Genomic DNA, 27,330 nt, shown 5'->3' with positions numbered 1-27,330 from the left:
TGATCTCCTTTAGGATGGACTGGTTGGATCTCCTTGTAGTCCAAGGGACTCTCAAGAGTCTTTTCCAACACCACAGTTCAAAAGCATCAATTCTTTGGCGCTCAGCTTTCTTTATAGTCCAACTCTCACATTCATACATGACTACTGGAAAAGCCATAGCCTTGACTAGACGGAGCTTTATTGACAAAGTAATGCTTTTTAATATGCTGTCTAGGTTGGTCATAACTTTCCTTCCAAGAAGTCTTTTAATTCATGGCTGCAATCACCATCTGCAGTGATTCTGGAGCCCCAAAAAAATAAAGTCAGCCACTACTTCCATTGTTTCCCAGCTGCCCGTTTACCTGGCTTCAGTTTGGGCATCTCTTCAGAATTGCCTTTGCTGGTCCTTTGGAGAGATTTGTGCTTAGAGGAAACTGAAGAGAAACACAGAAAAGACCAACCAGACATTGTGATGGGGGAACAGACCATGGATGATGCTGAATTCCGATGTCCAGTGCTCGGGTAAGCTTCTCCTTGGGAAAACAAAACTGTTGTTCCAAGGACTTCACTGAAGACCCACTGGAGCCTTGCTCTGCCTGTTTTCCTTCTCTTTAGCCCCCAGTCACCTTTCTTCTCATTTTTCTGTCCTCACACATGGTCGTTTCTGTGCCATGAAGGATCACACACCGCCTTTACCCTCTGGGCTTTTTCTTCTTTGCCCTTCAACATTCTTTAACAGTTTTCCTACTCGTGACAGTCTTTCTTTGTAGGTTTTAGCTGCTCTGACTCTCCGCCAGCCCTACACAGCAGTCACCACTGTGAGTCATTGAGGATGCTGGTTCCCTAGCTTGTTTAGCTTGTTTTGAACTCCTAAAGACCCTTACACACTCCAGTGCTTCTATTTCTTCACCTATACAATAGGAACACGTAACAGTCCATCTGTTTACACCCATAACTTTGTGGAGATAAGAATGATGCCTTGTTTGCCAAGATTCTTTGAAAAATAATAGTCACATAATAAATAATATTATTGGTTGACAAAAATTGCACTTTAAACTTGGAAGCAATTGATCTGGAGGACATGTTTCTTTAGGGAGAGAGGTTTCCAAAGTTAGCATTATAAGCAAACATAATATATAAGCAAACAACATATAACAAAATAATAGCATTATAAACAAACAGAAAAATACTGAGGTTTTATTCTCTAGAGAAGATAAAAGGTGGGTAGGTATTAATGCAAGTTTTTACTGTTCATAGCTGTGAGAGACATCCCTTTTCTCCAGCATATTGCTGGCAGAATGCACTGGGAATATTTGTGCTATCTGTTATGTTACTTATGCTGTTATGGACTCATGGGATTCTAGGACACTCTAGATCTTTTGACTGTGAAGTACACTCAATAAACACCTGCTGTGAATTCAGCCACCTGACACCCTCGGCTGGCAGTTCCTCCCCATCCTTACCTGGCACATATCTTGGTGAGAAGCTCGAGGCTTCCTGGGGCCATTCTTCATCCCAGGCGTTGCTGTTCTCTGCAGAAAAGATTGCAATCCCATAAGCATTTCAATTTATGACCAAGGAAGAATCACAGCAAGAAAATAACTGGAAAATCAAGAAAGGCTGAGAAACTGGAAAGCCCTGCTCCCCAAAACAACCTGCCATGCCATGCCATATTGCACTCAAGTCATGTCCAGCTCTTTTGCAACCCCATGGACTATAGCAAACCAGGCTCCTCTGTCCATGAAATTTTCCAGGCAAGAGGACTGCAGCGGGTTGCCATTCCCTTCTCCAGGGGATCTTCCTGACCCAGGGATTGAACCCATGTCTCTTGTGCTTCCTGCATGGACAGGCAGATTATTTAACCACTCCAGCACCTGAGAAGAAAATAACCTGATCTGAAGGTTAACTTTGCTTCATCAGGTTTCACTACGGGATGAGGAATTCACCCACTGTGGGACAATCTTCCTTTTTTTATACTGCATTTTCTTTCTATTTCTTCCCTTTCCATCGACTCTGTGTGTTTTATCCATCTCTGCCTCTGTTTCTTCCTGCTGGTGTCTCTTGGACTGTCTGTTTCTCTTTTCTTGCAGCTTTTTCTCTTATTTTTCTGATGCTGCTCCTTCTCTGCTATTCTTTGTCTCTCAACTGTTTTTTCCTAACTTTCTCTAGAAAAATGTCTCTGAGATAGTATGTTTTAAGTAGGCTTTAGCCAGAGTGAGGTGGTTAAGTGGAAGATAGTGGAACGTGAAAACAGTTCATAATAAGGTAAAAAATATATGAAAAGGCTCAGATATGAAAGAGAGATTTAACAAGTAAAATTATCATGGGAGTAAGTCAGAGAAAGACAAATATCATATGATATGGCTTATATGAGATCTAAAAAAAAATAATACTAACGAACTTATTTACAAAACAGAAACAGACTCACAGACATAGAAAACAAACTTATGGTTACAAAGGGGCTATGGGGGAGGGATAAACTAAGAGTTTGGGATTAATATATACACTTTATTATATATCAAATAGTTAACAAGGACCTACTATATAGCACAGGGAACCAAAACCAAATATCTTGTAATAATGTAAAATTAAAGAACATGTAAAAAAGAATATATATATATATATATATATATATGGGCTTCCCTAGTGGATCAGTGGTAAAGAATCTGCCTGCAGTGCAGGAGACACAGGAGACCCGGGTTTGATCTCTGGGTCAGGAGGATCCCCTAGAGGAGAAAATGGCAACCCACTCCAGTATTCTTGCCTGGAAAATCCCATGGACAGAGGAGCCTGGTGGGCTACAGTCCATGGGGTCACAGGAGTTGGACACAGCTGAGAGACTGAACACACACATAGATATGTACATCTGAATCAGCAAAGTGATTGGCTGAAACTAACTCAACATTGTAAATCAACTATAAATCCATAAAATTTTTTAAATGAAAAAGATACAAATTAAAAAAATAAAATTACTGGGGTGGGGGTAGTTTATCCTATATTGAATTAACAATGTAGGAGGCAGGTGATGAGGCTGGGAAAATAGACATGGGGCTCACCTTGGGTGACCGTGGATGCCACTCAGAGGAACATATGTTTAAATCCTAGTGTAGTAAGAAACTACACTATGTAGGAACACAATCTAATTTTCATTTTCAAATGTCCCACGTAGTTGAAGTAAAAATGACACATTTGATGGGAGTAAGGTTAGAGGAAAGTTATGAGTAGAGCCTGTTTTGAGAACCATGACAGAGATCTGGATTCGAGACTTGAGGGTGTGACAGATTGGACAGGTGCGAGTTATTCTGGAAGAGAGATGACTATGCTGGATGAGTAATGGGCATGTATTTGAGAGTAAGAGGAGTCCTGGAGACACCTAGACACCCAATGTGAAAACCCATGAGACAATAGTGACCCGTCACTGAGACATGAATGATCAAGAGGAGTTAGATCTAGCTTGAGCAATGAAGAAGCTATATTCAGTCCTGAAGTGCCAAGTTCAAGGTTCTTGAAAGAACTCAAGTGCTGATGTCTAGCAGATGATGGTCTTTGAGTCCATGGATAAATACACTCTGAAGACAATCTAGGGTGGTGATTTGGTCTTAGGAATCATTGGAATGTTCAGGGAGAGGACTTTTTCAATCTGAGTATTTTACAAGTGCCACTTCGGTGATTAAGGACAGTTTGATCTGAAAATTCACAGCTGATGTTGCCAACACTTGTGCCCTAAGTTGCTTACACCCAGTGCTCTTACCTCAAGCCTGCAATGTCCTGATCTCTTCCTCTCTTTTATCCTCTTTTCACTCAACCTGTTTTCCATCCATTCTCCAGCTATTTCTCTACACAGTTGCCCTTGTACTTCTCTCTGACTTTTCCCAATTTTTAGCATTGATATTTTCCTCTTGCTCTTTCTCTTTCCATACTTTTGGCTCTCAAATTTTATCTCAGATTCTTTGGAGATTTTTCAGTTTATCTCTCCTCTGCTGTGTCTTACACTTGCTCCCCTTCCATTTCTGTTCCTCCCACTTTACTTTGACCTCTGTCTCTCAGTGCTACTCAACTTCTGTCTTTCTGTGTGATTTCATCCTCCAAATTCTGCCCTCTCATCATCTCCAAATCTCTCCTCTTGGACTCTGATTACAATCCCAGGGACCTCCAACTGGCCAGCTCTCCCACGTGAACCTCACATGGCATGATGTTCCCCAGTTTCTCATAACTATTCTGTGAACCTAACTGAAAATTCTCCTATCTCAGCCTGGAAGGGTAGGATTTTATGTTCCTTTTGGAAAACTGGATCCATTCTTTTAACTGGTCACATATTTACACTTTATATACTTTTTCCATTTTCTCTTTTTATATTCCCTATCTATGGATGCCCCACCTACTCAGGAGTTCAGTTTCCTTTTCTCATTGTCTCTGTTCCATCTATGAGCAGGTAAGCGCAGGTAGAAGTGGGATCTGGCAGAGGCTTAGGATAGGAGGTAGAAGGTAGGCTTTGCTTCCATGAAGACAAGAAAACAAAGATTTGATACAGAATTGAAATTGACAAATTAAATGATAGTTACCTTTCCTATTATATGGCAGTAGTCTGGGCATACTTTCAAATCCTCTTACACTGTTCATTTGGAGAGGTGAGTGTTCCAAGGACACTAAAGAGAGCAACAAGGAAATGTGTCATTTTTACTTCAACTATGTGGGACATTTGAAAATGAAAATTAGATTGTGTTCCTACATAGTGTAGTTTCTTTCTACACTAAGGATTAAACATATGCCACATCAATATGATCACACAGTCCTTCTGTAACTTGCTTCTTTTTCTCAACATGTTTCTGAGATTCATCCTTGTGGTTACCTATATCAGTAGTTCATTCCTTATATCGCTGAATAATATTGCATTTAATAAATACATCACAGTTTATTCCCTCTCTTATTGATGAAAATTTGAATTGGTTTCAGATTTTAGCTATTAGGAATAAAGCTACAATAACATTGTTGTACAAATCTTTGTATTTAATTTGAAATTGACAGATTAAATGATAGTTACCTTGCCTATTATATGGCAGTAGTCTGGGCATACTTTCAAATCCTCTTACACTGTTCATTTGGAGAGGTGAGTGTTCCAAGGACACTAAAGAGAGCAACAAGGAAATGACAGAACTCAGGCAGTATCCAGAGAAGAGACTTGTCTGTAGGGATGCTCACGTCAATATGATCACACAGTCCTTCTGTAACTGGCTTCTTTTTCTCAACATGTTTCTGAGATTCATCCCTGTGGTTACCTATATCAGTAGTTCATTCCTTATATCGCTGAATAATATTGCATTTAATAAATATATCACAGTTTATTCCCTCTCTTATTGATGAAAATTTGAATTGGTTCCAGATTTTAGCTATTAGGAATAAAGCTACAATAACATTGTTGTACAAATCTTTGTATGAACATATGTTTTCATTCCGTATGAAAATATACTTAGGAGTGGAACTGCTGGGTGGTGAGTTATGTTTAACTTTATAAGAGACTGCTAAACAGTTTTTCAAGGTGGTTATATGACTTTATATTCAAACCAGCAACATACATAAAGGAGTTCTAGTTGCTCCACAGGTCCCTCCAGCATTTGGTGTTGTCAGTATTTTTAATTTTAGCGATTCTAATAACCAAATGGTAGCTTGTTGTGGCTTTTCCCCAACAACTAATTTTCACTTCACTTATGTCCTTATTGGCCATTTTATATCTTCTGAGTGAAATGTCTCTTCAAGACTTCTGTCACTTTTTTAAATTGGTGGTGTGTTTTTTTTTTTATTATTCATTCATAGGAATTCTTTGTACATTCTCCATCACTCTATGTGATGAACCTTTTACTCTTTACTAATAACTGTTATAAATCCTTCCACCACCCATTCTCATTTCCACTATTCCCAGTAGTAGATGAATCTCTAAATATATTTTTTACATACTTTGTACTTTTTAATGTACATTTTATACTTTTAGCAATTGGTCATCATTCAAAAGAATAAGTATTATTAAATACATCAAAATGTTACATAAATGTATTAATGCATGTCTAAAACATGTAATCTTTGAGGTATAAATACAAATTAAAGATACATATTCATGGTATTCTGCAAAGCCATTCTGTGGTTTTTTCTTGCACTGGTCATTTCCAAGGGAAAAAAAAAAAAAAACCCAACATTTAACAACTAATTAAATTTACTGTTGACCATTTGGCTTAAGGATGGAGACAATTTTCCTGGGTTTCAAGGGAGTTTTCACTCACTAAATCTCTAGCTACCTTCACACCTCTGTTTCTTCTCCTGAAAAATGGGAGTAACAAAACCCTTATGACAGGATTGTTATGAGAATTAAGTGAGATGCTCCTGATAAAGAAATATTTGAATTACAGTAACTTAGAAAGAAACAATAATTTTCAATTAATGTCTTAGAATGAATAACTATTAGTAATAATATGAATGAAGTGATTAAAAAGTTAGAAACCGTGCATACTGGCTACAAAATTACATATTGCATATGTGAGCATTAAGCGAGTTGATCCACGTCAATTGTTGACCGTGTGTCTACTGGTTCATGGATGTTGTGTGTTGTAACTATTGTCAGAAATTTATTACTGCCCTTGCTTCTCTTCTTTCCTTTTTACTCCTTCCCTTTTCCTTTTCTTCTTTGCTACAAAACACTATTTCCTCCACATTTTCTTCTGCATACAATTACTCCTTTTTCTCTTCCTCTCTTTTATTATGAGCGAACATTACAATAGTTCCTTCTTTGGACACATCAGTGGCTTCCTCTTTGGACTTCTCTATCTCTGTATGTTACACACTCGGTCGTGTCTGACTCTTTGCAACCCCGTGGACTCTTGCCCACCAGTCTCCTCTGTCCATGGGATTTTTCAGGCCAGAATAATGGAGTGGGTTGCCATTTCCTCCTCTGGGGATCTTGCTGACCCAGGGATCAAACCTGGGTGTCCTGCATTGGCAGGTGGATTCCTTACCATTTAAGCCACCAGAGAAGTCCAAATAATACCAAACCCTTATTCTTTCCCAGGTCCACTGAATTCCTAACTCATGGTTACTGCTATCAGTTCTTCCCCTTAATTCTGCCTCACGGTTAGTGAGACCTCTCTCAGATTTACGTTCTGCCTTCTTGGTTGTCACAGCTGCCTGGTAATATTCTTGTATTCCAAATCTGGTTGCTTTACTTGAGCCCACACACACACTGCTGCTCTGGTTTCCTCATCTCCTGCTGCACCAAGAGCTCGGTCTCCTGACCTCTGATCTCCTTCTTTCTTAGCAGATGAGAAAACAAGCTTCTGTCAAGTCAGAATTACCTTGTTCATGGTTTAATTGTGAGTTGAGCATCTCCTTTGTCTCTCCTTCATCAAGGATTTGGTAATAGAATTTGTCACGAATCGCTGAGAAGAGAAAGACAAGTAGAGATCTCAGATGGGGACCACGAGTTGCATCTCACAGCTATGCATCCAGGCACATCCTTGACTCCCACAGTTCAGGGAAAACCTCCCAGCCCTCAGGAAACCCTGGGCTTCAGTGGGTCTCTCAAGTCCTGTGAGACTTGATGTTGCCCCTGTAATCTTACAGCTGTTCCACACTGAACACACCTCTCAAGGTTTAAAAAAGAATAGATAGTGGAAAGTTGTAAACAGGGGTCAATCCCCTTTCCAAATGATCAGGAAACAATGAAAGCCAATTTAAAATAAATAATAAATGTGGAATGTGCTTTGTAAATTCTATGTGCAACTAAGACTAGGGAAGAAGCAGAAGGATTTCTTCAAGAGAAAGGTGATGTTTTTAAAGAAATAGACCTATGTTATAGAAGAAAAGCCCCAACGTCTTTAGAAGATGAAGATTTTAAAAAGAAGAGAAAAAGGAAGGAAGGAAAGAATGGAGGGAGGGAAGAAGGAAAGAAGGAAAAAAGATCTTGAGCCACGGAAGAAGATCTGGTTATAGAGACACAACACTGAAGAGAAACTCTTATTTCCCTGGGGTGGGATGGGTGGGGAGAGATCCAGGAAACAGGGAAAGACCCTGTCTGAAAGACACAGACAGGAAGCGACTATTTTATGAACGGCACAAACAGGAAGTAAACATTGCCATAGCTGTACCAGTGACCCAGGAGATGGTAACAAGCACGAGAAACCAGGCCAAGGCACCCTTACATCAAAACTGCATTTCAAGGTGACTTAGCACACATACTTGGAAAAGCAAGACTCACAAGATATGAGGAAAAAACACTCAAGAAATAGAGAAAGACACTCACAGAAGATGCTGCTAGAAGGATGGATGGCAGGAGCACACCTCACGGGGCGGGGGGTGGGGGGTCAATACCCACTGAGGGTTCAGGGCAGTAAGAGATACTTTTTCCATCTCCAGGACACCTTGACTTCATGCCCGAGCCAGCTTTGGAAGAGGACATGGGGGGCAAGTGCTGTGTGGGTGAGAGGTTTTAGAAATGTAAGGAGGCTCCAGAAGCAGGCATTTCAGTGATGGGAGTGGGGGTGTTTCTCTGACCCCTCCTACCAGCATCTTGGCTCCGGGCTGCAGATCCTAAGCTCCTGTGGACAGCTGGGCCTGGACGGTACCAGCAACAACCTCCTCTGGGGGCAGGTGGGCAGCTGCATTACACCAGGAGCTTGGCAATGGCAAGCCTGGTGGGTAGGACGTCTCAGCACAGGAAGCCCCAGAAATTAACACACGTGATGTGGGTGCTGGGGTCCAAGGAGAAGAATCCTTACAGTATTGGGAGAAGGTCAGAGCCCCTGAGATGTGGGCAGTAAAGGTAACCACCTTTCCCTTCCTACCCGTGGCCTGAGGACACCATGGTTACAAATATAGTATTAACTTGAAATTTGTGGCTTTTCTTTATTTCTTTTTTGGGCTTCGATATAGCACTGTGGAAATGAGATAGCTCTTATTTTACAAGACATAATTTTCACAAATAAACACATCCCATTCTTTATACTGACTTCTTTTACTTTATCTCTGCTCAAAAATCTTATATTACTTCTTTATTTCTCAAATAATAAATTTCAAATTCCTTAGCACAGGATGTCCAACCTTCTAAAATCCCCTGCAACTCCCCTTTCCAGAAGGGGCTTCCAAAACCTCCCGCCCACGCTCCCTTTTGTAGCCACATGGTTCTGCAAGCCTACTGTCTCTTTTTCCTGATGTAGCTTTCCCATGCTGCCCCTCCCCAATGCATGGGTAGGTGCCGGCCTTCTCCTGCAAGTTCTCCACTCTGTTAGGGGAAGAAGTTGGCATGCGACTGCCCCGAATGACACATTTTTTCCTACAAAGAAAATCGTTTTGTCTTTGAGCGTGTCTGCAAGTATTAGGGAAGGCTCCCTCCTTTCCAACAAAAGGGCATAATTCATGCCTCCCTCCAAAAAAGTAGAGACTCAAATCCTATGCTTCTCAGCTTCAAATATAGATCCTGGCTGAGCAATCATTTGCGGCATTACTGGGTTAAGGTGTCACCCCTATTACGAGTAAGCTCCATGGAGACCCAGATGATGTGTGTTTTCTTTCCCATTTTACCTGCCACTAGGTAGTCACTCAGTAAAATAACTTGCAAATATATGAAAAGTGAATGAGCGAATCAGTGAATGAAGCAGACTTGAGTCCCCAAAAGTTGTTGAAAGCTCTAATTACCGTTTTGGAAGTTATTGCAAATCTGAAGTAAATCAGGATAGGCCTTCAGGTTAACCTTGCTGAACAGGGCTTCCAGAACTGTCTTGTCAAATTTCTTCTCCAGCTCATCGAGAGCGTTATACGCCACTCTTTCCACAGGGACCAGATTTCTACAAGCTTCTTGAAAATCCTTAAAAAATATTGAATGGAGAATTATGTAGCTTTGAGTGTATGGGTTATGGGAGACTCAGATCAGAAATAAACAAATTTGTTCCCTGGTGAAGTGTTAGAATGTTACATATATTTGGACTGGTTCCCTGATAGTTCAGTTGGTAAAGAATCTGCCTGCAATGCAGGGGAGACCCCAGTTCAATTTCTAGATTGGGAAGATCCCCTGGAGAAGGAAATGGCAACCCACTCCAGTATTCTTGCCAGGAGAATCTCATGGACAGAGGAGCATGGCGGGCTACAGTCCATGGGGTCACAAGAGTCGGACACATCTTAGCAACTAAACCACCAGCACCACTGTCCACTCCAGTATTCTCGGGCTTCCCTTGTGGTTCAGCTGGTAAAAAATTCACCTACAATGCAGGAGACTTGGGTTCAATCTGTGGGTTGGGAAGATCCCCTGGAGAAGGGAACGGCTACCCACTCCAGTATCTGGCCTGGAGAATTCCATGGACTGTATAGTCCACAGGTTTGCAAAGAGTCGGACACCACTGAGCGACTTTCACTTTCGCTACATATATTTGGATGACATCTAAAATATCCTCCATTGTAAAAATAGACTCTTATTTTGTTAACCTGCCTCTTTGACACTGATGTCCATTTAAGAGAGCAATTCTGTAGAATAAAAATAACTTCAAAGTTGAAGGTGGTGTGGGGACTTTAAGAGCCTGGCCAGGACACTTCAGGAGTGGTCCTTACTGGTATTGAGCAGCCATTTTGTTGACCAGACAATAAGCACTGCCCTCGCTTCCAGGAAACCTGGCAACCACTCTCCACTCCTATGAATACGGCCAAAGGGCGAAGAAAAATCACAAAGACAAAATGATGACTTGCCCCCAGATTCCCAGGAAGGCCCAGAGCGCATTCTGCATCCAGAAATGTCTAAAGAACAACAAACTGTCAGCAAGAGACAGCAGCAAGCACCGTGTTCCGAATTCATCCTAGCGTGACACAACTTCCCTGTGAGTTCACTCACTTCAGATTCAAGCGTGTAAAAGAAGAGGGCTTTGTGATGAAATGTTGCCCAACTCACTTCTTCACTTTAATTTTGTTATTGTTATTACATTGTGTCAGTGGATCTAAGACGCTCCCACCTGTGTCTCATTCCCATTTCCAGTGTTGCCACATTTCCATTGCCATGGCCCTCTCCCATTTACGACAGAAGAAGGAATATTGTCTGTGATGCTGCTTCTCCTATCCCCTCCTAACTGGCAGGATGGCGAAGGTCCTTGTTCAAAGGAGGCCCTTTAGCCTGTTCATTGCATTTTAAATTTGGCAGAAGATAGTGTGGGTCTGGTTATCAAGAGGGAATTCCCCTCACTTACCTGGTACATTGGCTCAGAGATGAAGCCCCGATCTCGCAGGCCCATGAGGAAAGGAAATGGCTTTAGTATGGCACCTGCGATCTCCACCTTCTTTTCTTTGAAGAGCATGAATATGAACTCATAGCAGAGCTGCTCCTCTAGGTGCTGCTCCTCCAGGTTCTGGTCCTCTGTGATCATTCTGAAAAACAAAGACATGATATGAAAGCTCAGTTCAGTTCAGTTCAGTCGCTCAGTCGTGTCCAACTCTTTGCAACCCCATGAACCGCAGCACACCAGGCCTCCCTGTCTATCACCAACTCCCGGAGTCCACCCAAACCCATGTTCATCAAGTTGGTGATGCCATCCAACCATCTCATCCTCTGTCGTCCCCTTCTCCTCCTGCCCTCAATCTTTCCCAGCATCCGGGTCTTTTCAAATGAGTCAGCTCTTTGCATCAGGTAGCCAAAGTATTGGAGTTTCAGCTTCCAATGAACACCCAGGACTGATCTCCTTTAGGATGGACTGGTTGGATCTCCTTGCAGTCCAAGGGACTCTCAAGAGTCTTCTCCAACACCACAGTTCAAAAGCATCAACTCTTTGGTGCTCAGCTTTCTTCACAGTCCAACTCTCACATCCATACATGACCACTGGAAAAACCACAGCCTTGACTAGACGGACCTTTGTTGGCAAAGTAATGTCTCTGCTTTTTAATATGCTGTCTAGGTTGGTCATAACTTTCCTTAGATTTTATTTTCTTTTTTTTATAGCTTCTGAATGCTTTATATATGAAATGGTATATTATAATGACGATTCTTTTTTCTACATGAATATTCACTGCATGTATTTTTATACAATTTTTCAAGGTTACATTCTATTTACAGTTATGACAAAATACTATCTATAATTCCCCATGTTGTACAATACATCGTTGCAGCCTATGTTACACTCAATAGTTTGTATCTCCCAGTCTTCCACTCTAAATTCCCTCTCCCCCATTTCTCCCCACTGGTAATCACTAGTTTGAGTTCTAAATCTATGAATTTGCTTCTTCTTTGTTATATTCATTAGTTGATTGTAGTTTTTAGATTCCATATGTAAGTGATATCATCCAGTATTTATCTTTCTCTGTCTGACTTACTTCACTTAGTATCCATATATGTTGTGGCAACTGGCAAAATTTCATTCATTATTTATTGCTGAGTAGTATTCCACATGGAAAAAGAAATGGCACCGCACTCCAGTATTCTTGCTTGGAGAATCCCAAGGACAGAGGAGCCTGGTGGGCTACAGTCCATGGGGTCACAAAGATCGAGTGACTAAGCACAGCACAGCACACAGTATTCCATATACATATGGAATATATATATATATATATGAAAAGAAAGTTAATATATATATGAAAAGAAAGCTAGTCACTCAGTCATTTCCGATTCTTTGCAACTCCCATAGACTGTAGCCCACCAGACTTCTCTGTCCATGAGATTCTCCAGGCAAGAATACTGGAGTGGGTAGCCATTCCCTTCTCCACGGGATTCTTCCTGACCCAGGGATTGAACCCGAGTTTCCTGCATTTCAGGCAGATGCTTTACCATCTGAGGCTCCAGGGAAGCCATATATATATATAAAGACAATGGCAACTAATGCTGCTAGAAGAACTGGGGTGCATATATCTTTCAAATTGGTGTTATTGCTTTATTCAGATATATACCCAAGAGTGAAATTGCTGAGTCATATTGTATTTTTAGTTTTTTGAGGAAGTTCCATATTGTTTTCTACAACGGCTGCACCAATTTACATCAGCAATATAGGAAGGCTCCCTTTTCTCTACATCCCCACCAACATGTGTTATTTGCCTTTTTGATGATAGATACTCAGTGGAGAGTCCACATGGATAAAACTATGCTCTTGTGGAAGGGCCAGAATAGATGGAATCTACTTAGAGAATAATCGAGGGTGTAGTGGAAGAACACCCTGGGCTTAAGGAAGACCTGAACCTTAAAGAGCTCACCCTGTGCTACTTACAACTACCGTAAAGAGACTTTCACCCAAACTCTCTTTGGAAAACACTGAAATTTAAAATGATAAAACTTTATAGGAATTTATAATGATATTGTGACGGTTAATTTTAAGTGTCAAACTGGAGGGATTGGGAGGATAAGACTACTATTTTACGTTAAATTGGTGAAATTTGAGTAAGCAGTTTGCCCTACATAATGTGAGCTGGGCCTCATGCAATCAGTTGAAGGCCTGAATAAAACAAAAAGACCAACCTCCTTGACTAAGAAGGAATTCTCCAGCTGACTCCTTTCAGAGACTCTGCAGGGTCTCTGGGCTGCTGGCCCATAGCAGACTTCGGACTTGCTGGCCTCCATTATTGTGTGAGACAATTCCTTATTAATAGATCTCTCTCTCTTTCCACACACACACACACACACACACACACACACACACACACACATACACACAATACAGCCTATTGGTTCTGTTTCTCTGAAGAATTCTGACAAATACACATCATCAAAAAAAAAGTTACAAAGAAATAAAAAATAAACTGAGATAATACTACAGAATCTACCACTGAACTGAAAGTCTTCTTAGTTAATAACAAATAGAAGAAATCTCTGGAAGGTATAAGAGAAATAAACCACTCCCATCTGTAACTGCAGAGGCAGGAATGGCATTCCACATCATAACATTAGGTCAAAGACTTTTATCTGATAAAGTTTCAATTAAATGTTGAGAATATGTCGTTCTCTTTGGTCTAATATAGAGGTGTGTATGAATATTCAAAACTAGGACAGGGTTGTTCTGTATCTTAACCTGTCTGTGGAAGTGTTATATGCACTAAGAACTATAAGAGCTCTGGATTTCAGACATAACCACATCTCTGAGAAGTAATTTTAGTACTCGAAAAGCTTTGTAATTCTGATTCTTGCTTGATAAATTGTTTCCCTTGCTGATAATTTCTTAATCCACTTCTTGGTGTTGCTAAAAGGTACATAGACTCATAGGATATTTTTTATCCCACTGTAAGAGGGTCACTGGAATTTCCCATTCTCCAAATACACATCATGATAGAAAAAAATCCATTTCTTCATTGAATTCCTTAAAAAATGAAAAAGACTTCTGGTTAAAGATAGTTGATTGAAAACAAGTGCTTTTCCTCCTCTCTCGCTAGAGAGTCCTATAAAACATTAGTAAAGGAATTAAAGTCATAATGACTAAGATAAAAGGATTAGATGGGATACTTAAACCAAAGTCTGAAAAAGTGGTCAGAACGTTCATCACTATTACTGGTGGTGGATGCTCCCAGGGGTCAGAGAGAGGCCTAGTGTGCCTTAGAGGCCCCTGGGGAGGTAGAGCAGGCAGTGAAGAAGACACAAGAATGAAAACAGAGGGGTTGTTTGAAAGGAGAAAATATAAATCAATGTGCTCCCTTACTCCTCCCTGACCCCGACACAGAACTTCTCCATCTAGGCAGGAGACTAGAGGTTCCTTCTTAAGGAAACTGCAAATGACTCAGGGAAAAAACTTCTTCGCCTTTGGCCATTTGGGATCCACCCAGAAAAGCCACAAGTTTTCAAGCCCATCTCATTAAACGGAGTCCCAAGCTAGCTTATCAGTGCCTTGCCCTTAAGAATGAACAATTATAGACCACAGCCGTTCATGGAAACCAACAGCATGAAAGGGTGGGACCAAGATGATCAGAGAGCAAAAATTACTCCAGCATAAATAGAAATGTTACAGGAAACAGAGTTTCTTTAAAAAATACACAGAAGAGATGATATTATGTCCAGGATGCCAAGAAGAAAAGACCAGAAAATAAGATAATGGGCCTGGAAATTTTAAAAGATTACTGAATTTTTTTTTTTTTTTTAAAGTTTAACTCAAATGATCATAAAATAAAGACAACAGAATTTTTCCAGAACATAGCTGGAAAAAAATTGTAAAGGAGAAAGGGAAAGCAAATTTGAAACATCTGACTGTCTAAAATAGTTATGCTAGTGTGTAGATTCAGAATTAAAAGGAAATGAGTAAAACATATATGCCCTGTTCAGTCATTCGTGTGTGAAATGTGAAGGAAAAATAGCTGTACCAAGGCTCAGAAAACACATCACTCGCGCGCGCTCTGTGTTGGTCACACAGTCTTCAGTGTTCAATATTCTGTGTGTGTGTGCTTAGTTGCTCAGTCGTGTCCAGCTTTTTGTGACCCCATGGACAGTAGTAGCCTGCCAGTCTCCTCTGTCCATGGAATTCTAGGCAAGATACTGGAGTGTGTTGTCACGCCCTCCTCCAGGGGATCTTCCCAACCCAGGGATCGAACCCAGGTCTCCTGCATTGCAGGCGGATTCTGTACCATCAGAGCCACCAGGGAAGCCCTCAAAGTTCTTTCCTTCTGGGCAAAGGTAGGGTTGCACCTTCTTGCCTTCTTGTGCTGATGGGTGTCACTTTGGAGAGGAATTCGGAGCCAGCACGTGAGTCATGCTCACCGTACCTCAGCTTGCTGTGATGGCTGTCATTTCAGATGGTGGCTCTCCACCAGTCGGAGACAGTCCAGGATGAGGAGTCCCTGAAGCAGCCAGGGACCCGTGAGATTTTTAGAACTGTCTGTTCCAAAGGAATGTGCTGTGGTGCTTAGTCGCTCAGTCGTGTCCCATGCTTTGCAACCCTTTGGACTGTAGCCCACCAGGCTCCTTGATCCATGGGATTTTTTTCAGGCAAGAATGCTAGAGTGGGTCAGTATTTCCTCTTCTACGGGATCTTCCCAACCCAGGGATCGAACCTGCATCTCCTATGGCTCTTGTGTTGCAGGCGGATTCTTTACCCGCTAAGCCACTGGGGAAGCTCATTACAATACAATAATCTACTCCAATCTTACTGACACATGGTCTGGGACAAATTATTTGCTGATGTTTATAATAAGAGAATCAGGAAATCAATACCAGCAAGTTCTGTTATACAAGAAGTGGAAGGCATTACTAAAAACAGCTAAAATACTAATGTCTAAAAACTGTAAATTTCATTTGAAAACAGAAAGTACATCTCAAAATTATTTTACAACAGTAATTCTCAAAGTGTGATCTGGGGACCCTGGGGATTTTGTGCAAAACCCTTTCAGGTGTCATCAAAGCCAAAACTATTTTCATATAAGATGTTATTTACCCTTTTTTCTCTCATCCTCTTACAAATGTATAGTAAATTTTTCCAGAGAATACATGGCCAGTGGTATCACAAGAGATTGAATGAAGAAGCAGATAGGAGAATCAAGCTGTTCTCTACAGAATCAGCTATTAGATTTGCAAAAATGTGAACATCGCTAATCTCACCAGTTTATTTTAGAAGACATAGTTATTTTTCATAAAATATGTCATTTATGTTAGCAAGTAATGAGTTCTCACCATCATTATTATTATTAAATGAATGAGTAAATAAATATATTTAATTGTCCAAAGTTCTACTTTCTCATACAGTAAATATTAATGGGTATAATCTACATGAGCAAAAGCTAATTCTTTGGAATTCCTAATAATATTTCAGAATATAGAGGGTTCAAAAACAAAAAAAATTTCAGAAGACCTATTCTAGAAAGAGAGGATATATATTGCATATAGTAATAAACGCAGTAAACTTACACTAAACTTAGAGTAAACTTAATAAAAAACTTCAGAGTATATTAAAAATTTTAACAAACCAAATATGGGCAAGTTAAAAAACTATGTTAAATTATTTATTTCAAAGACACTAAACTCAAATGGGCTGGCTTCACATTTGATGTGTTGAATTAGAGAAACATATACTTGAGAATTAATTAGAAATCATAAGGGTAACAAATAGAATGAAAATGAGACTATAAATCTTACAAAAGATAAAAGTAAAGAAAACATACAGTGTTTCTTAAATGGAGAAAAATGGAGAAGCATTAGATATTAAAAGTTCCCTCAAAATTTATAAGCAAGAAGATATGCGTCATTTTATGTAGATGAAATTTTCATCTGTCAAAGATACAATTTAGCTGTGATACAACTACCAAAGATACAACAACAACAAAGTGACATTAAAAATGTTAAAAGTAAAAAAATGGGCAAGTGACTAATAGTAAAGAATTGCAAACAAGACAGAGAGCAAAATTCACAATATCTGTATTTTAATAACATTTAAGACTACCAATGGGCAAATCTTTCAAGGTTGTTAAAAATTTTTACTTTAAATTTTCAACTCCACAAGTGTATTTTAAAAGATATATGGGATATAAGTTTTTAAAATTGCAAAATATATGTATTAATAACTTGGTCATAAACACAAGAGCATACCAAATATTGGGCCCTGAATTGATCTAAATAAATAATAATAAGGAGATATTAAATAGGTTGCATGTTCTGGCTATAAGATAATATTACAATAGAACCATAATTTTAATATAAAAGTTTTAAGGAAAAAAATCTAAGTTGTAGTGGTTTTAAAAGTTCAATTTTTGGTTTCAGTTCTAACAATGCAAAGACCTAAGAAGTCATCACTGACATCCTTACAAAAAGAAAAAAGCTAAACAACCTGAATATCAATGCATTTCATGTACACACAGGAAAACTGAAGTGATAGGGCAAACTGTCACCCCCAAAACTGATTGATAGACAAATCCAGGGAATTACAGATGAAATCAGCTATCTGGAATAGAAGCCACTTAGAGTCATAGACCACAGAAACACTTAAATGGTAAGTTTAAATGGAGACTGAATGTGGATTTACATGAGAATGAGAAACTCCTGGGGACCCAGGGGAAGGGCAATTACCTCAAAATCCAGCTCCTTCTAGGCTTCTATATCATTTAATGGAGTGAGGAAAGAGAAAATATCTAAGAAGTCGTTCTAAAAATTACAGTCTAGGAACACAGTTCCTCTACAAGATTGGAATTTAATCATAAGACTAAAGAATGTTTTCTCTGTACCTTACCTCTTCATCAAGAGGGCTCCAGTATAATAATAAGTGAGGATTATACCAGACCACCTGATCTGCCTCTTGAGAAATTTGTATGCAGGTCAGGAAGCAACAGTTAGAACTGGACATGGAACAACAGAATGGTTCCAAATAGGAAAAGGAGTTAATCAAGGCTGTATATTGTCACCCTGTTTATTTAACTTATATGCAGAGTACATCATGAGAAACACTGGACTGGAAGAAACACAAGCTGGAATCAAGATTGCCGGGAGAAATATCAATAACCTCAGATATGCAGATGACACCACCCTCATGGCAGAAAGTGAAGAGGAACTCAAAAGCCTCTTGATGAAAGTGAAAGTGGAGAGTGAAAAAGTTGGCTTAAAGCTGAACATTCAGAAAACGAAGATCATGGCATCCGGTCCCACCACTTCATGGGAAATAGATGGGGAAACAGTGGAAACAGTGTCAGACTTTATTTTTCTGGGCTCCAAAATCACTGCAGATGGTGACTGCAGCCATGAAATTAAAAGATGCTTACTCCTTGGAAGGAAAGCTATGACCAACCTAGATAGCATATTAAAAAGCAGAGACATTACTTTGCCAACAAAGTTCCATCTAGTCAAGGCTATGGTTTTTCCTGTGGTCATGTATGGATGTGAGAGTTGGACTGTGAAGAAGGCTGAGCACCAAAGAATTGATGCTTTTGAACTGTGGTGTTGGAGAAGACTCTTGAGAGTCCCTTGGACTGCAAGGAGATCAGCCATTCTGAAGGAGATCAGCCCTGGGATTTCTTTGGAAGGAATGATGCTAAAGCTGAAACTCTAGTACTTTGGCCACCTCATGCAAAGAGTTGACTCATTGGAAAAGACTCTGATGCTGGGAGGGATTGGGGGCAAGAGGAGAAGGGGACAACAGAGGATGAGATGGCTGGATGGCATCACTGACTCGATGGACGTGAGTCTGAGTGAACTCTGGGAGTTGGTGATGGACAGGGAGGGCTGGCGTGCTGCAATTCATGGGGTTGCAAAGACTCGGACATGACTGAGCGACTGATCTGATCTGATAGCTGAAAGAGCTGAAAGGCTCTATTTAATAAATTCTTAGGGAAATACAAAGAAAATAGGAGAGACAAAATATGTTAATGTATAGCACCAAACAAGAAGCAATATAGCATAATTCAGAGTAGATACGGTTAGTTGTAAATATATATTGCAAACTCTAGGGAAACCAATAAAATGTTCTAAAAGAAGTATATTTGACAGACTAAGAGAGAAGAGAAAATAAAATCACAAAATGCTCTATAAAATGTTCAATTAAACAAACAGGCAGAAAAAGAAAGGGGAAAAAATGGAAGCAAATAAGCACAATGAATAAAAAACAGTTACAAACATGATAGATTTTAATCCAACCACAGGAATAATCACTTTAAATATAAATGGTCTAAATACACCAATTAAAAGACAGAGATTGACAGAGTGAAAAAGTAACACCCAACTATATATTGTCTTTGAGAAAGGAATCTTAAACATAAAACACAGATGGGTTAAAAGTGAAGGGATGAAGAAGTGCCATGCCAGCATTAATCCCAGGAAAGTGGTATTAGCTATACTAATTTCAGAGAAAACCTCAAGTAAGGAAAATTTCAGAGACAAAGGGAAGTATTGTATAAAGAGAAAATTTCTCCAAGAAGAGTTAGTAATCCTTAATGTGTACGCAACTCATCTAAGTAGCATCAAAATACGAGACAAAATTTGATAGAACTACAAGAAGAAATAGACAAATCCACTTCTGTTGTTGGAGAGTTCAATTCCCCTCTTTTAGTAATTGATAGAACAAGGAGGCAGAAAGTAAGTAAAAATATAGTTGACCTGAACAGCACCACCAATCTGATTTACTTGACACTTAAAGACTATTTATTCTACAGTGACAAAATATACACACCACTCATGCTCACCTGAAATATTTACTAAAAGGCACCACATTCTGAGCTGTAAAACTTATCTTAACAAATTAAAAGGAAAATAAATCAGAAAAAATTATATTCTCAGACAGCAATAAAAGTAGAAATAACCTGTAGAAAATATAAAAGTAGAAATATACCTGTGTATTTTGAAAATTCCAGAATACTTAAAGACAAAACAGCCTATTTCTAGAATTAAAGAAGTCTCCAGGGAAATTTAAAATTATTTAGAACAAAATTAAAATGAAAACACACTTTCACAAAAGTTACAGAATGCAGCACAAAGGTGCTTAGAGAAACATGTGTGGTGTTAAAATGCATATTAGAAGAAAGATCTAAATCAATAACACAAGCTTCCATCTGAAGAAACTAGAGAAAAAGGAGAAATTTAAGCCTACGTCAAGCAGAAGAAATCATAAAAATCAGGTAATAATTAATAACACTGAAACAGGAAAGCAGAAAAAAACCAATGAAACCAGAAGCTAATTTTTTTAAATTGATAAACTTCTATCTAGACTAATAAAGAAAATGATGGCAGAAATTACCAATATCAAAAACAAAACAGGGCTCATCACTATTAACCCTGTGAACATTGAAAGGATAGTAAAGAAATAATACTACAGATTACGCTGTCCCTACAAATTTGATAAAATGGGCAAACCTTGAAACAAACTGCCGAAGCTCACACAAATAGATAGCTCATCTGAACAGGTCTGTATCTATTAAAGGAACTGAATCAATAAATAATAGCCTTCCAAAAAAGAAAGCACCAGGCCCAGATGGTATCACTAGTGAATTCTACCAAACCACTTCAACTATAACCTCTTCCAGAAAATAGAAGCAGATGTACCCCCTCCTAGCTCATTCTGTGAGATCAGCATTACCCCACCTCAGAGCTTTTCTTTTCCTGCCTGGAAGCCAAAGGCTAGTTGGACTTCAAGCTCCACTGGCTCATTCTCCCATCTCTCAGGAGCAAGTGGGAGCAGGGATGCAGTCAGCCTCCAGGAGAAAGGGCGCTGGGCACTAAGGACCTGGCAGGCTGCACCACAGCAGGTAGAAATGCTGGGGCCCAGCTAGTGCCAGAAATAGCCCCCAGCTTGGCAGCCCAGGTTAGAGGAGTTATGATACACTTTTACATTGCTGAAATTGTTTACCACTAAAAATAGATTGATGGTTGACAATAAGTCTTCTCTTTTTCAAAGACAATTTCCCTCTTTCTCTAGCCCGACGTGTAAAACCTCCCAGAATAGAAAAGACAGCTGCTCCCTCCCTGCCTGTTTGCATTCATTCGTGTTGAGCCCCATCTACTTTCAGTTCCTCCTAGCGAGTTCCTGAGTTGACTCTCAGACTCAGGGCTCTGACAAAACTGGGACCCCTCACTACCCAGAAACCGCACAACATTTTTAACAACAGTTGGGCCATCGATTTGGATGTTAATTTTTCTAAAAAGATGCTTCCTGGACAGAATTGTCTTTGGAGGTAGGGATGGAGAAGGCACTGGGGGGAATGAGAGGGCTCAGAGGGCATGAGGACTCACCCAACCTTGCTGCAAGCCTCCGAGGGGCCGGGGAGTTCCAACAGGGCCCACCCAGCTTCATGGCAGTTACAGGGAAATAAGAAGGGGGCATCAGTCAAGGTGTCCTTCAGCTTTCCCCACGGCTAATCCACCGCCATTTGTGAAATCGCCTCCACTCATTAACTGATTGATTTGTCATCTCATTCTGTTTATGCCTGCAGGCTGAGACCGGGTAGGCAGAAACAACGAGCACGGGCGCCAGGACATGCTCTCTCCTTAGGAGAGGCGCAGGACACAGGAGGCCAGGACTAACCTGCAGTTAGAGGGGCTGCCTGCACTTGCCATCTTCTTCTTAGACCATGGAGCCAGCCCCAGATCACTCTTGCTTAGATTTTCATTGCCTCTGTCCTTTCCCGGAGCTGTGACGAGAAAGTCTGCCCATCTATCAGCCCCTGGGTTCGGCACCTAAAGGATAAAAGCAAAGTGAAACAGCTGAACTGGGTGCCTTCAACACGCTGGTCTTTCCTCCTCCCAGTCTCAGCCCCCAGGGAGGAGGAACAGAGCACCCACAGAAGAGAGGGAACGCCTCGCTCCTGCAAAGAGGAGAGGGCAGGAAGACTCCTTGAACTCAAACAGATCAGACGCGTTTTGAGGTGAAGTGGCACAGTGCTGACTAGGAGGAAGAAACCACGTTTGCTCCTGCCCCCTGCCAAGGTGGCTGTGAGAAGCAAAAAAAGGAAAGTCAGACATTTCAGATTTTCTCATACGCCATACGCCCATGGGCTGACCCGGCACAGTCGTGAGCCTGGATTGGATGAATCAGACCCAGTATTCAGATCCAATATTCAGACCCAGGACTGGAGAGAACCGAAATGCTGGAGAAAATATTCTTCAAAATTTCTGGAAAGCAGCCAGAGGCCAAAAAGATCTCTCCCAACTCCTGCAACCAGAAGGAAGAGCTAAGTTTGGGCAGAGAAGCCTGATGTGCAATTCTAAGTTTTCTTGAATCTATGGGCACTTTTCAAATGCAGCCAGGAGTGCTTAGGAAAAAAATTGAGCTTCAACTAGTCTCTGAAATCTCAAAGTGACAGGCTTTTCATTGGATGGTAGCAGGGTTTAGAACTAAGACTCCCTACATCTTAAAGGACAAAGTGATGATGCTAGCAACAAGTGTGTTACATTTATGTTTGTACATCATTTTTTCATTTATAGCCAGCTCTCATTTTGTAAAGGATTTGGAGCAACTTTGGAAAAGTTTGATGGAGCTAGTGGTAAAGAACCCACCTGCCAATGCAGGAGACATAAGAGAAGCTGGTTCCATCCCTGGGTCTGGAAGCTGATTCTATCCCTGGGTCTGGAGGAGGGCATGGCAACCCACTCCAGTTATTCTTGCCTGGAGAATCTCACAGACAGAGGAGCCCAACAGGGTCTCAAAGAGTCAGACAGGATTGAAGCGACTTAACAGGCACTCAGGAAAAGCACACTACATCAGCATAAAGTTGAAAGATAAAGGAACAGGGGCAAAGCACAGATAAATAAGTAAAACCAGACGAATAGAAATCCAGGCAGGACAATGGGGCAAAGATAGAGGTGAATGGCAGTCAAGGTGTCTGTAGATTCCAGGGTCTTGGTGAGAGTCATGGGCCAAAGTAGGTGAGAACTGGGGACCTCCAAGTAGTGTTTCCGAAGTATGTCTCACTGAATCCCAGTGCTTCTGGCTCACTATAGGTATGCTCGAAAATCTGCATAAATATGTTTTCCAAGTATGGGGGCAGAAGATTTCTACCTCTCTACCCTCGTCTGTTCTCTTTCCCCCAATCAGGTGCCAGGACGTGATGAGCCCAGTGGGCAGGGTCTGTGTGCCTACCAGGTGCTGACATACCTGGGACTGCCCACCTCTCTCTCTCCCTCACTTTGTTGGCAAAGAGGCTAGTAAACCCTGCCTCTGTCGGGCATCGTTGTCCTTGGTTTTTGAACTCCACTGAACACAGTGGCCCCAATAAAGTCGGACACAGACTAGACCAGCTGGCATAAATATGCCGCCTTTTTTGCTTATAAGCACAGGGTCTTTGGTGTTCCTCAGCTGATGGTAGTAAGATTAGGGATTAGGGGGTATTTCTGCCAAATTTACAAGAAAATTTAACTTGGCAATATTCTGCATTAGCCAGATAATGATAGGAACTTTAGCTTCTGTTTTCCCACTGCCAGTTTTCCTCTGAATTCACTAGGGAATCAGTGTCTCTAGGATAAGATCAGGGATGTCTGGTGCAAGCCCACTGATGACCATCAGATGGTCCCTGGCTCATAATGGAGGGGTAGCGTTGTCTCCTTCTTCTTCCATATGACCTGGGGGATGAGGAGATTCTGACCTGCCTCCTTGCTCTTTTCTCCCACCCAGACTTAGGTCAAGTAGGTGATAATCTTTGAAAGCAAGTTAATACTTTCTTTCTCCCTGAAAAAATGTCTCTCCGTTTTGTTAAGTGTGCTAAGATCTGACATTTGGAATAGATGTGTGAATTGCAGAGTCCTGATCACAATCCAATGTTATTAGTTAATTTGCTATTAACTTACTGACGTCTACTCATCTTTGAACACTATTGGTTTATTTATTTATGTTTTTTTTAAAATTATTTATTTATGTCTAATTAGGTCAGATAACCCATCTCAGATTGATGACATTTCTGTGAAGATCTGTTGCCCACAATTCACTCTCTGCTACCAGCTTTTTGGGTGTCTCAGTGGTAAAGAATCTGACTGTCAAGCAGGAGACATGGGTTTGATCCCTGGATCAGGAGGATCCCCTGAAGTAAGAAATGGCAACCCACTCCAGTATTCTTGCCTGGGAAACCCCATGTACAGAGGAATCTGGTGGACTATAGTCTATGGGTTCAAAAAAGAGTCAGACATGACTTGGCAACTCAAAAGCAACAACCAACTTTTTAATTAGTTGGGATGTGGGGGTACAATTAACCAAAACTGACTCAGACTAACTCAGGCAGAAAATCAATTTCTTAGAAGTATATTGGGTAGCTCAAAGAATTTATAAGAAGGCTGGAGGACTGGAATAAGAAAATAGGCAGTCTAGGCAGTAAGATCCCCAGCCCAGGCCATGTATGTGGCCACTGATTTGACAAATATATTCTTTCCATTCTGATTAAAAAGGGGGATCAGAAACTTTTTATTCTCACAGGACAGATAAGATGATTCATTCACAGCTTTTCTTGAAGTTATATTAACTCACCTGTCCTTTGTTATAACACAGTCAAAACAGATCTGGATCACCTGGGCCTCTTAAAGAACATTACACAGATCGATTATCTTGGTGACATGGTGGTGATCAGATAGGATGAGGTGGGGCCACACACCTAAAGAGGAAAAAAATTACTGGCCCTTCAACAACAAGGATGAATCTCAAAAGCACTGTGATTCAAAAGAAGCCAGACACACAAAGGTGCATACTGGGTGTTTCCATTTATGTAAAACTTTAATACAAGCAGAACAAATCTATAGTCAATAGAAAAAGTAGATCAGTGATTACCTGATGCTGGGGTCGGAGAGGAGGGAACTTTCTGGGGTGATAGGCTTGGTCTGTATCTTAATTGTGGTTGTAACTCTATTTGTAAACACTCATCATATGCACACCAACAATGGATGTATTTTACACTTCAATAAAATTGAGCTCTTGCCCATGTAGGTTAACCTTGGTTTCAAGGATTCTTAGACCTTAGAACTGTGTTTCCCATTTGTTTTGTTTTCTTTTTTCTGAGGGATAGGACACCATATGTGTCCTGGTAGGGGAACCCATGGACTGAATACATTTGAGCATCAGTGATTTCAGTTCAGTTCAGTTCAGTTCAGTCGCTCAGTCGTGTCCAACTCTTTGCGACCCCATGAACCGCAGCACACCAGGCCTCCCTGTCCATCACCAACTCCCCAAGTTTACTCAAACTCATGTCCATTGAGTCAGTGATGCCATCCAACCATCTCATCCTCTGTCATCCCTTCTCCTCCCGCCTTCAATTTTTCCCAGCATCAAGGTCTTTTCAAATGAGTCAGCTCTTTGCATCAGGTGGCCAAAGTATTGGGGTTTCAGCTTCAACATCAGCGCTTCCAATGAACACCCAGGACTGATTTCCTTTAGGATGGACTGGTTGAATCTCCTTGCAGTCCAAGGGACTCTCAAGAGTCTTCTCTAACACCATAATTCAAAAGCATCAATTCTTCAGTGCTCAGCTTTCTTTATAGTCCAACTCTTACATCCATACATGACTACTGGAAAAATTATAGCCTTGACTAGATGGACCTTTGTTGGCAAAGTAATGTCTCTGCTTTTTAATATGCTGTCTAGGTTGGTCATAACTTTTCTCCCAAGGAGTAAGCAGTGATTTAAAGAAAGTTAAACAGATTCCCACATTAAAGGATTTCTCACAGACCCTACACAACATTGCATATTAGAAATCTTTAACGGGCTGTACAGAGCGGGCATTCCCTGCCTCCCTGGAGGCATCTCCTGGCCCCGACTCTGCCCTAGATCTGGGTTACACACGCTCTCAGCTCCCACCTGCCAGCCTGTTCAAAGACACTTTGGTGCCTGGAGGTCTGCCTGCCACCGCATGATTTCAGTTCATGTTCAGGCTGCCTTTGATTTCAATTTTCTTAGGTAGTAATTTTATCCTGACAAAGTACAGGCATTTCTGAGTCACCTCACCTCTGCTTTGTTTCTTTCCCTTAAATTTGATAATCTCTAGTAAATTTATTCAGTTGTGTCACGATCACCACAATTCAGTTTGGGTACATCTTCATTTCTCCAAAAAGTATAGAAGGAAGAGGAGTCCTGGGGAAATATAGAGGTGGGTAGGGAGGCAAACAGACGGCAGATTCCCAGTTCCTGGGGACCCTGGGGCTGACCCCTGGGCCTCCTCCCCTCTGTACCCGCCTCCCAGGATGGTACCGATAAGCAGCAATCCTCGCAATCCCCCTCCCCAGCCCCGACATGCCCGGGAATCTCACCTGTTTCCGGAGGTAGAGGGAGGCTGCGGACACCGAGGCAGCTCCGCAGGATCGGCCCGAGTACTTTCACTTTCCTTTCCTGGAAGCCAGGCCCTCCTCGTGTGTAGCAAAGCAGAGACTTCCTGTTTTGCCGACTGGTATCTCTCTGCCCTTTTCTCAGTCTCCCAGGAGCCACCCCAGACCAGCCCCTGGATCTGGAAGGGGGCACGAACACGTAGCCATCTCAGCATCCAGGTGGGTTTTTGTCTAGTCTGCTTTATTCACTTTGGGTGATTGGCTTTTACCGTTCATGTCCTGGCAGCAGCTGCAGCTGCTGCATAAAACTAAACAATTTCAACTGTGACTCTTTCTTTGTAAAATAGTATTTTCCAAAGAGTCAGAGAGGGGACTGTAGGGTTTAAGAGGAGACAGTTAAAAAGAAGACAAATGATGAGGGGAAGCAAACACAGCTCAGTCCTTTATTCCCTAAATTCTAGTTTGTTTTTGTGGTTGGAACTCAAGTTTTGCTCTTCATTGTCCATGAAGGGTGATCCTGCACTCTGCCCCCAACGGGCAGCTCATTCATTATTCACAAGCGACCAGAAGTAGCTGGGAAGCAAGTGGGAAAGAGAAACTCAAGAGAGGATATTTCATTTCTGCTCTAGTGTATTGACTTTTCAATACTTTTTCTTGAAGCACATTCATGATTATTTTCTTGAAATAAATTCCCAGGAATGGAATTTAGGACTCAAGGGGGTATATAT

At 41.0% G+C, this 27,330-nt stretch overlaps 2 protein-coding genes across 42 annotated transcripts in view; one reads left to right on the top strand and one right to left on the bottom strand.

Moving 5' to 3' along the window:
- Positions 1-26,658, bottom strand: part of LOC510377 (nuclear body protein SP140-like protein) — an 81,158-nt gene extending 54,500 nt beyond the window's left edge. For 7 of the 35 annotated variants that reach the window (XM_059879237.1, XM_059879236.1, XM_024981963.2 and 4 more), the window contains exons 1-8: positions 26,588-26,658; positions 21,891-22,042; positions 11,187-11,364; positions 9,655-9,823; positions 7,317-7,400; positions 5,021-5,104; positions 4,542-4,625; positions 1,443-1,511 (exon numbers count right to left, since the gene is read on the bottom strand). In XM_059879237.1, coding sequence (XP_059735220.1) covers positions 1,443-1,511; positions 4,542-4,625; positions 5,021-5,104; positions 7,317-7,400; positions 9,655-9,823; positions 11,187-11,364; positions 21,891-21,922 — 700 coding nt within the window. In that variant the 5' untranslated portion in view covers positions 21,923-22,042; positions 26,588-26,658. Of the gene's footprint in view, positions 1-341; positions 414-1,442; positions 1,512-4,541; positions 4,626-5,020; positions 5,105-7,316; positions 7,401-9,654; positions 9,824-11,186; positions 11,365-20,950; positions 21,283-21,598; positions 21,800-21,890; positions 22,043-22,147; positions 23,475-24,818; positions 24,943-26,285; positions 26,412-26,587 lie in introns of those variants that run through there. The other 28 variants (XM_024981877.2, XM_059879187.1, XM_059879204.1 and 25 more) reach the window with 22 other exon arrangements.
- Positions 26,659-26,697: 39 nt separating this feature from the next.
- SP110 (SP110 nuclear body protein) overlaps positions 26,698-27,330 on the top strand; it is a 49,616-nt gene continuing 48,983 nt past the window's right edge. For all 7 annotated transcript variants that reach the window (XM_015459855.3, XM_005203019.5, XM_003585776.6 and 4 more), the window contains exon 1: positions 26,698-26,821. The gene's annotated coding sequence lies outside the window, so the exon portion shown is untranslated. The remainder of the gene's footprint in view (positions 26,822-27,330) is intronic.

Source organism: Bos taurus, chromosome 2 (assembly GCF_002263795.3).
Source record: "Bos taurus isolate L1 Dominette 01449 registration number 42190680 breed Hereford chromosome 2, ARS-UCD2.0, whole genome shotgun sequence".
Lineage (NCBI taxonomy): Eukaryota > Metazoa > Chordata > Mammalia > Artiodactyla > Bovidae > Bos > Bos taurus.
This window is presented reverse-complemented; position numbering and strand designations above follow the sequence as displayed.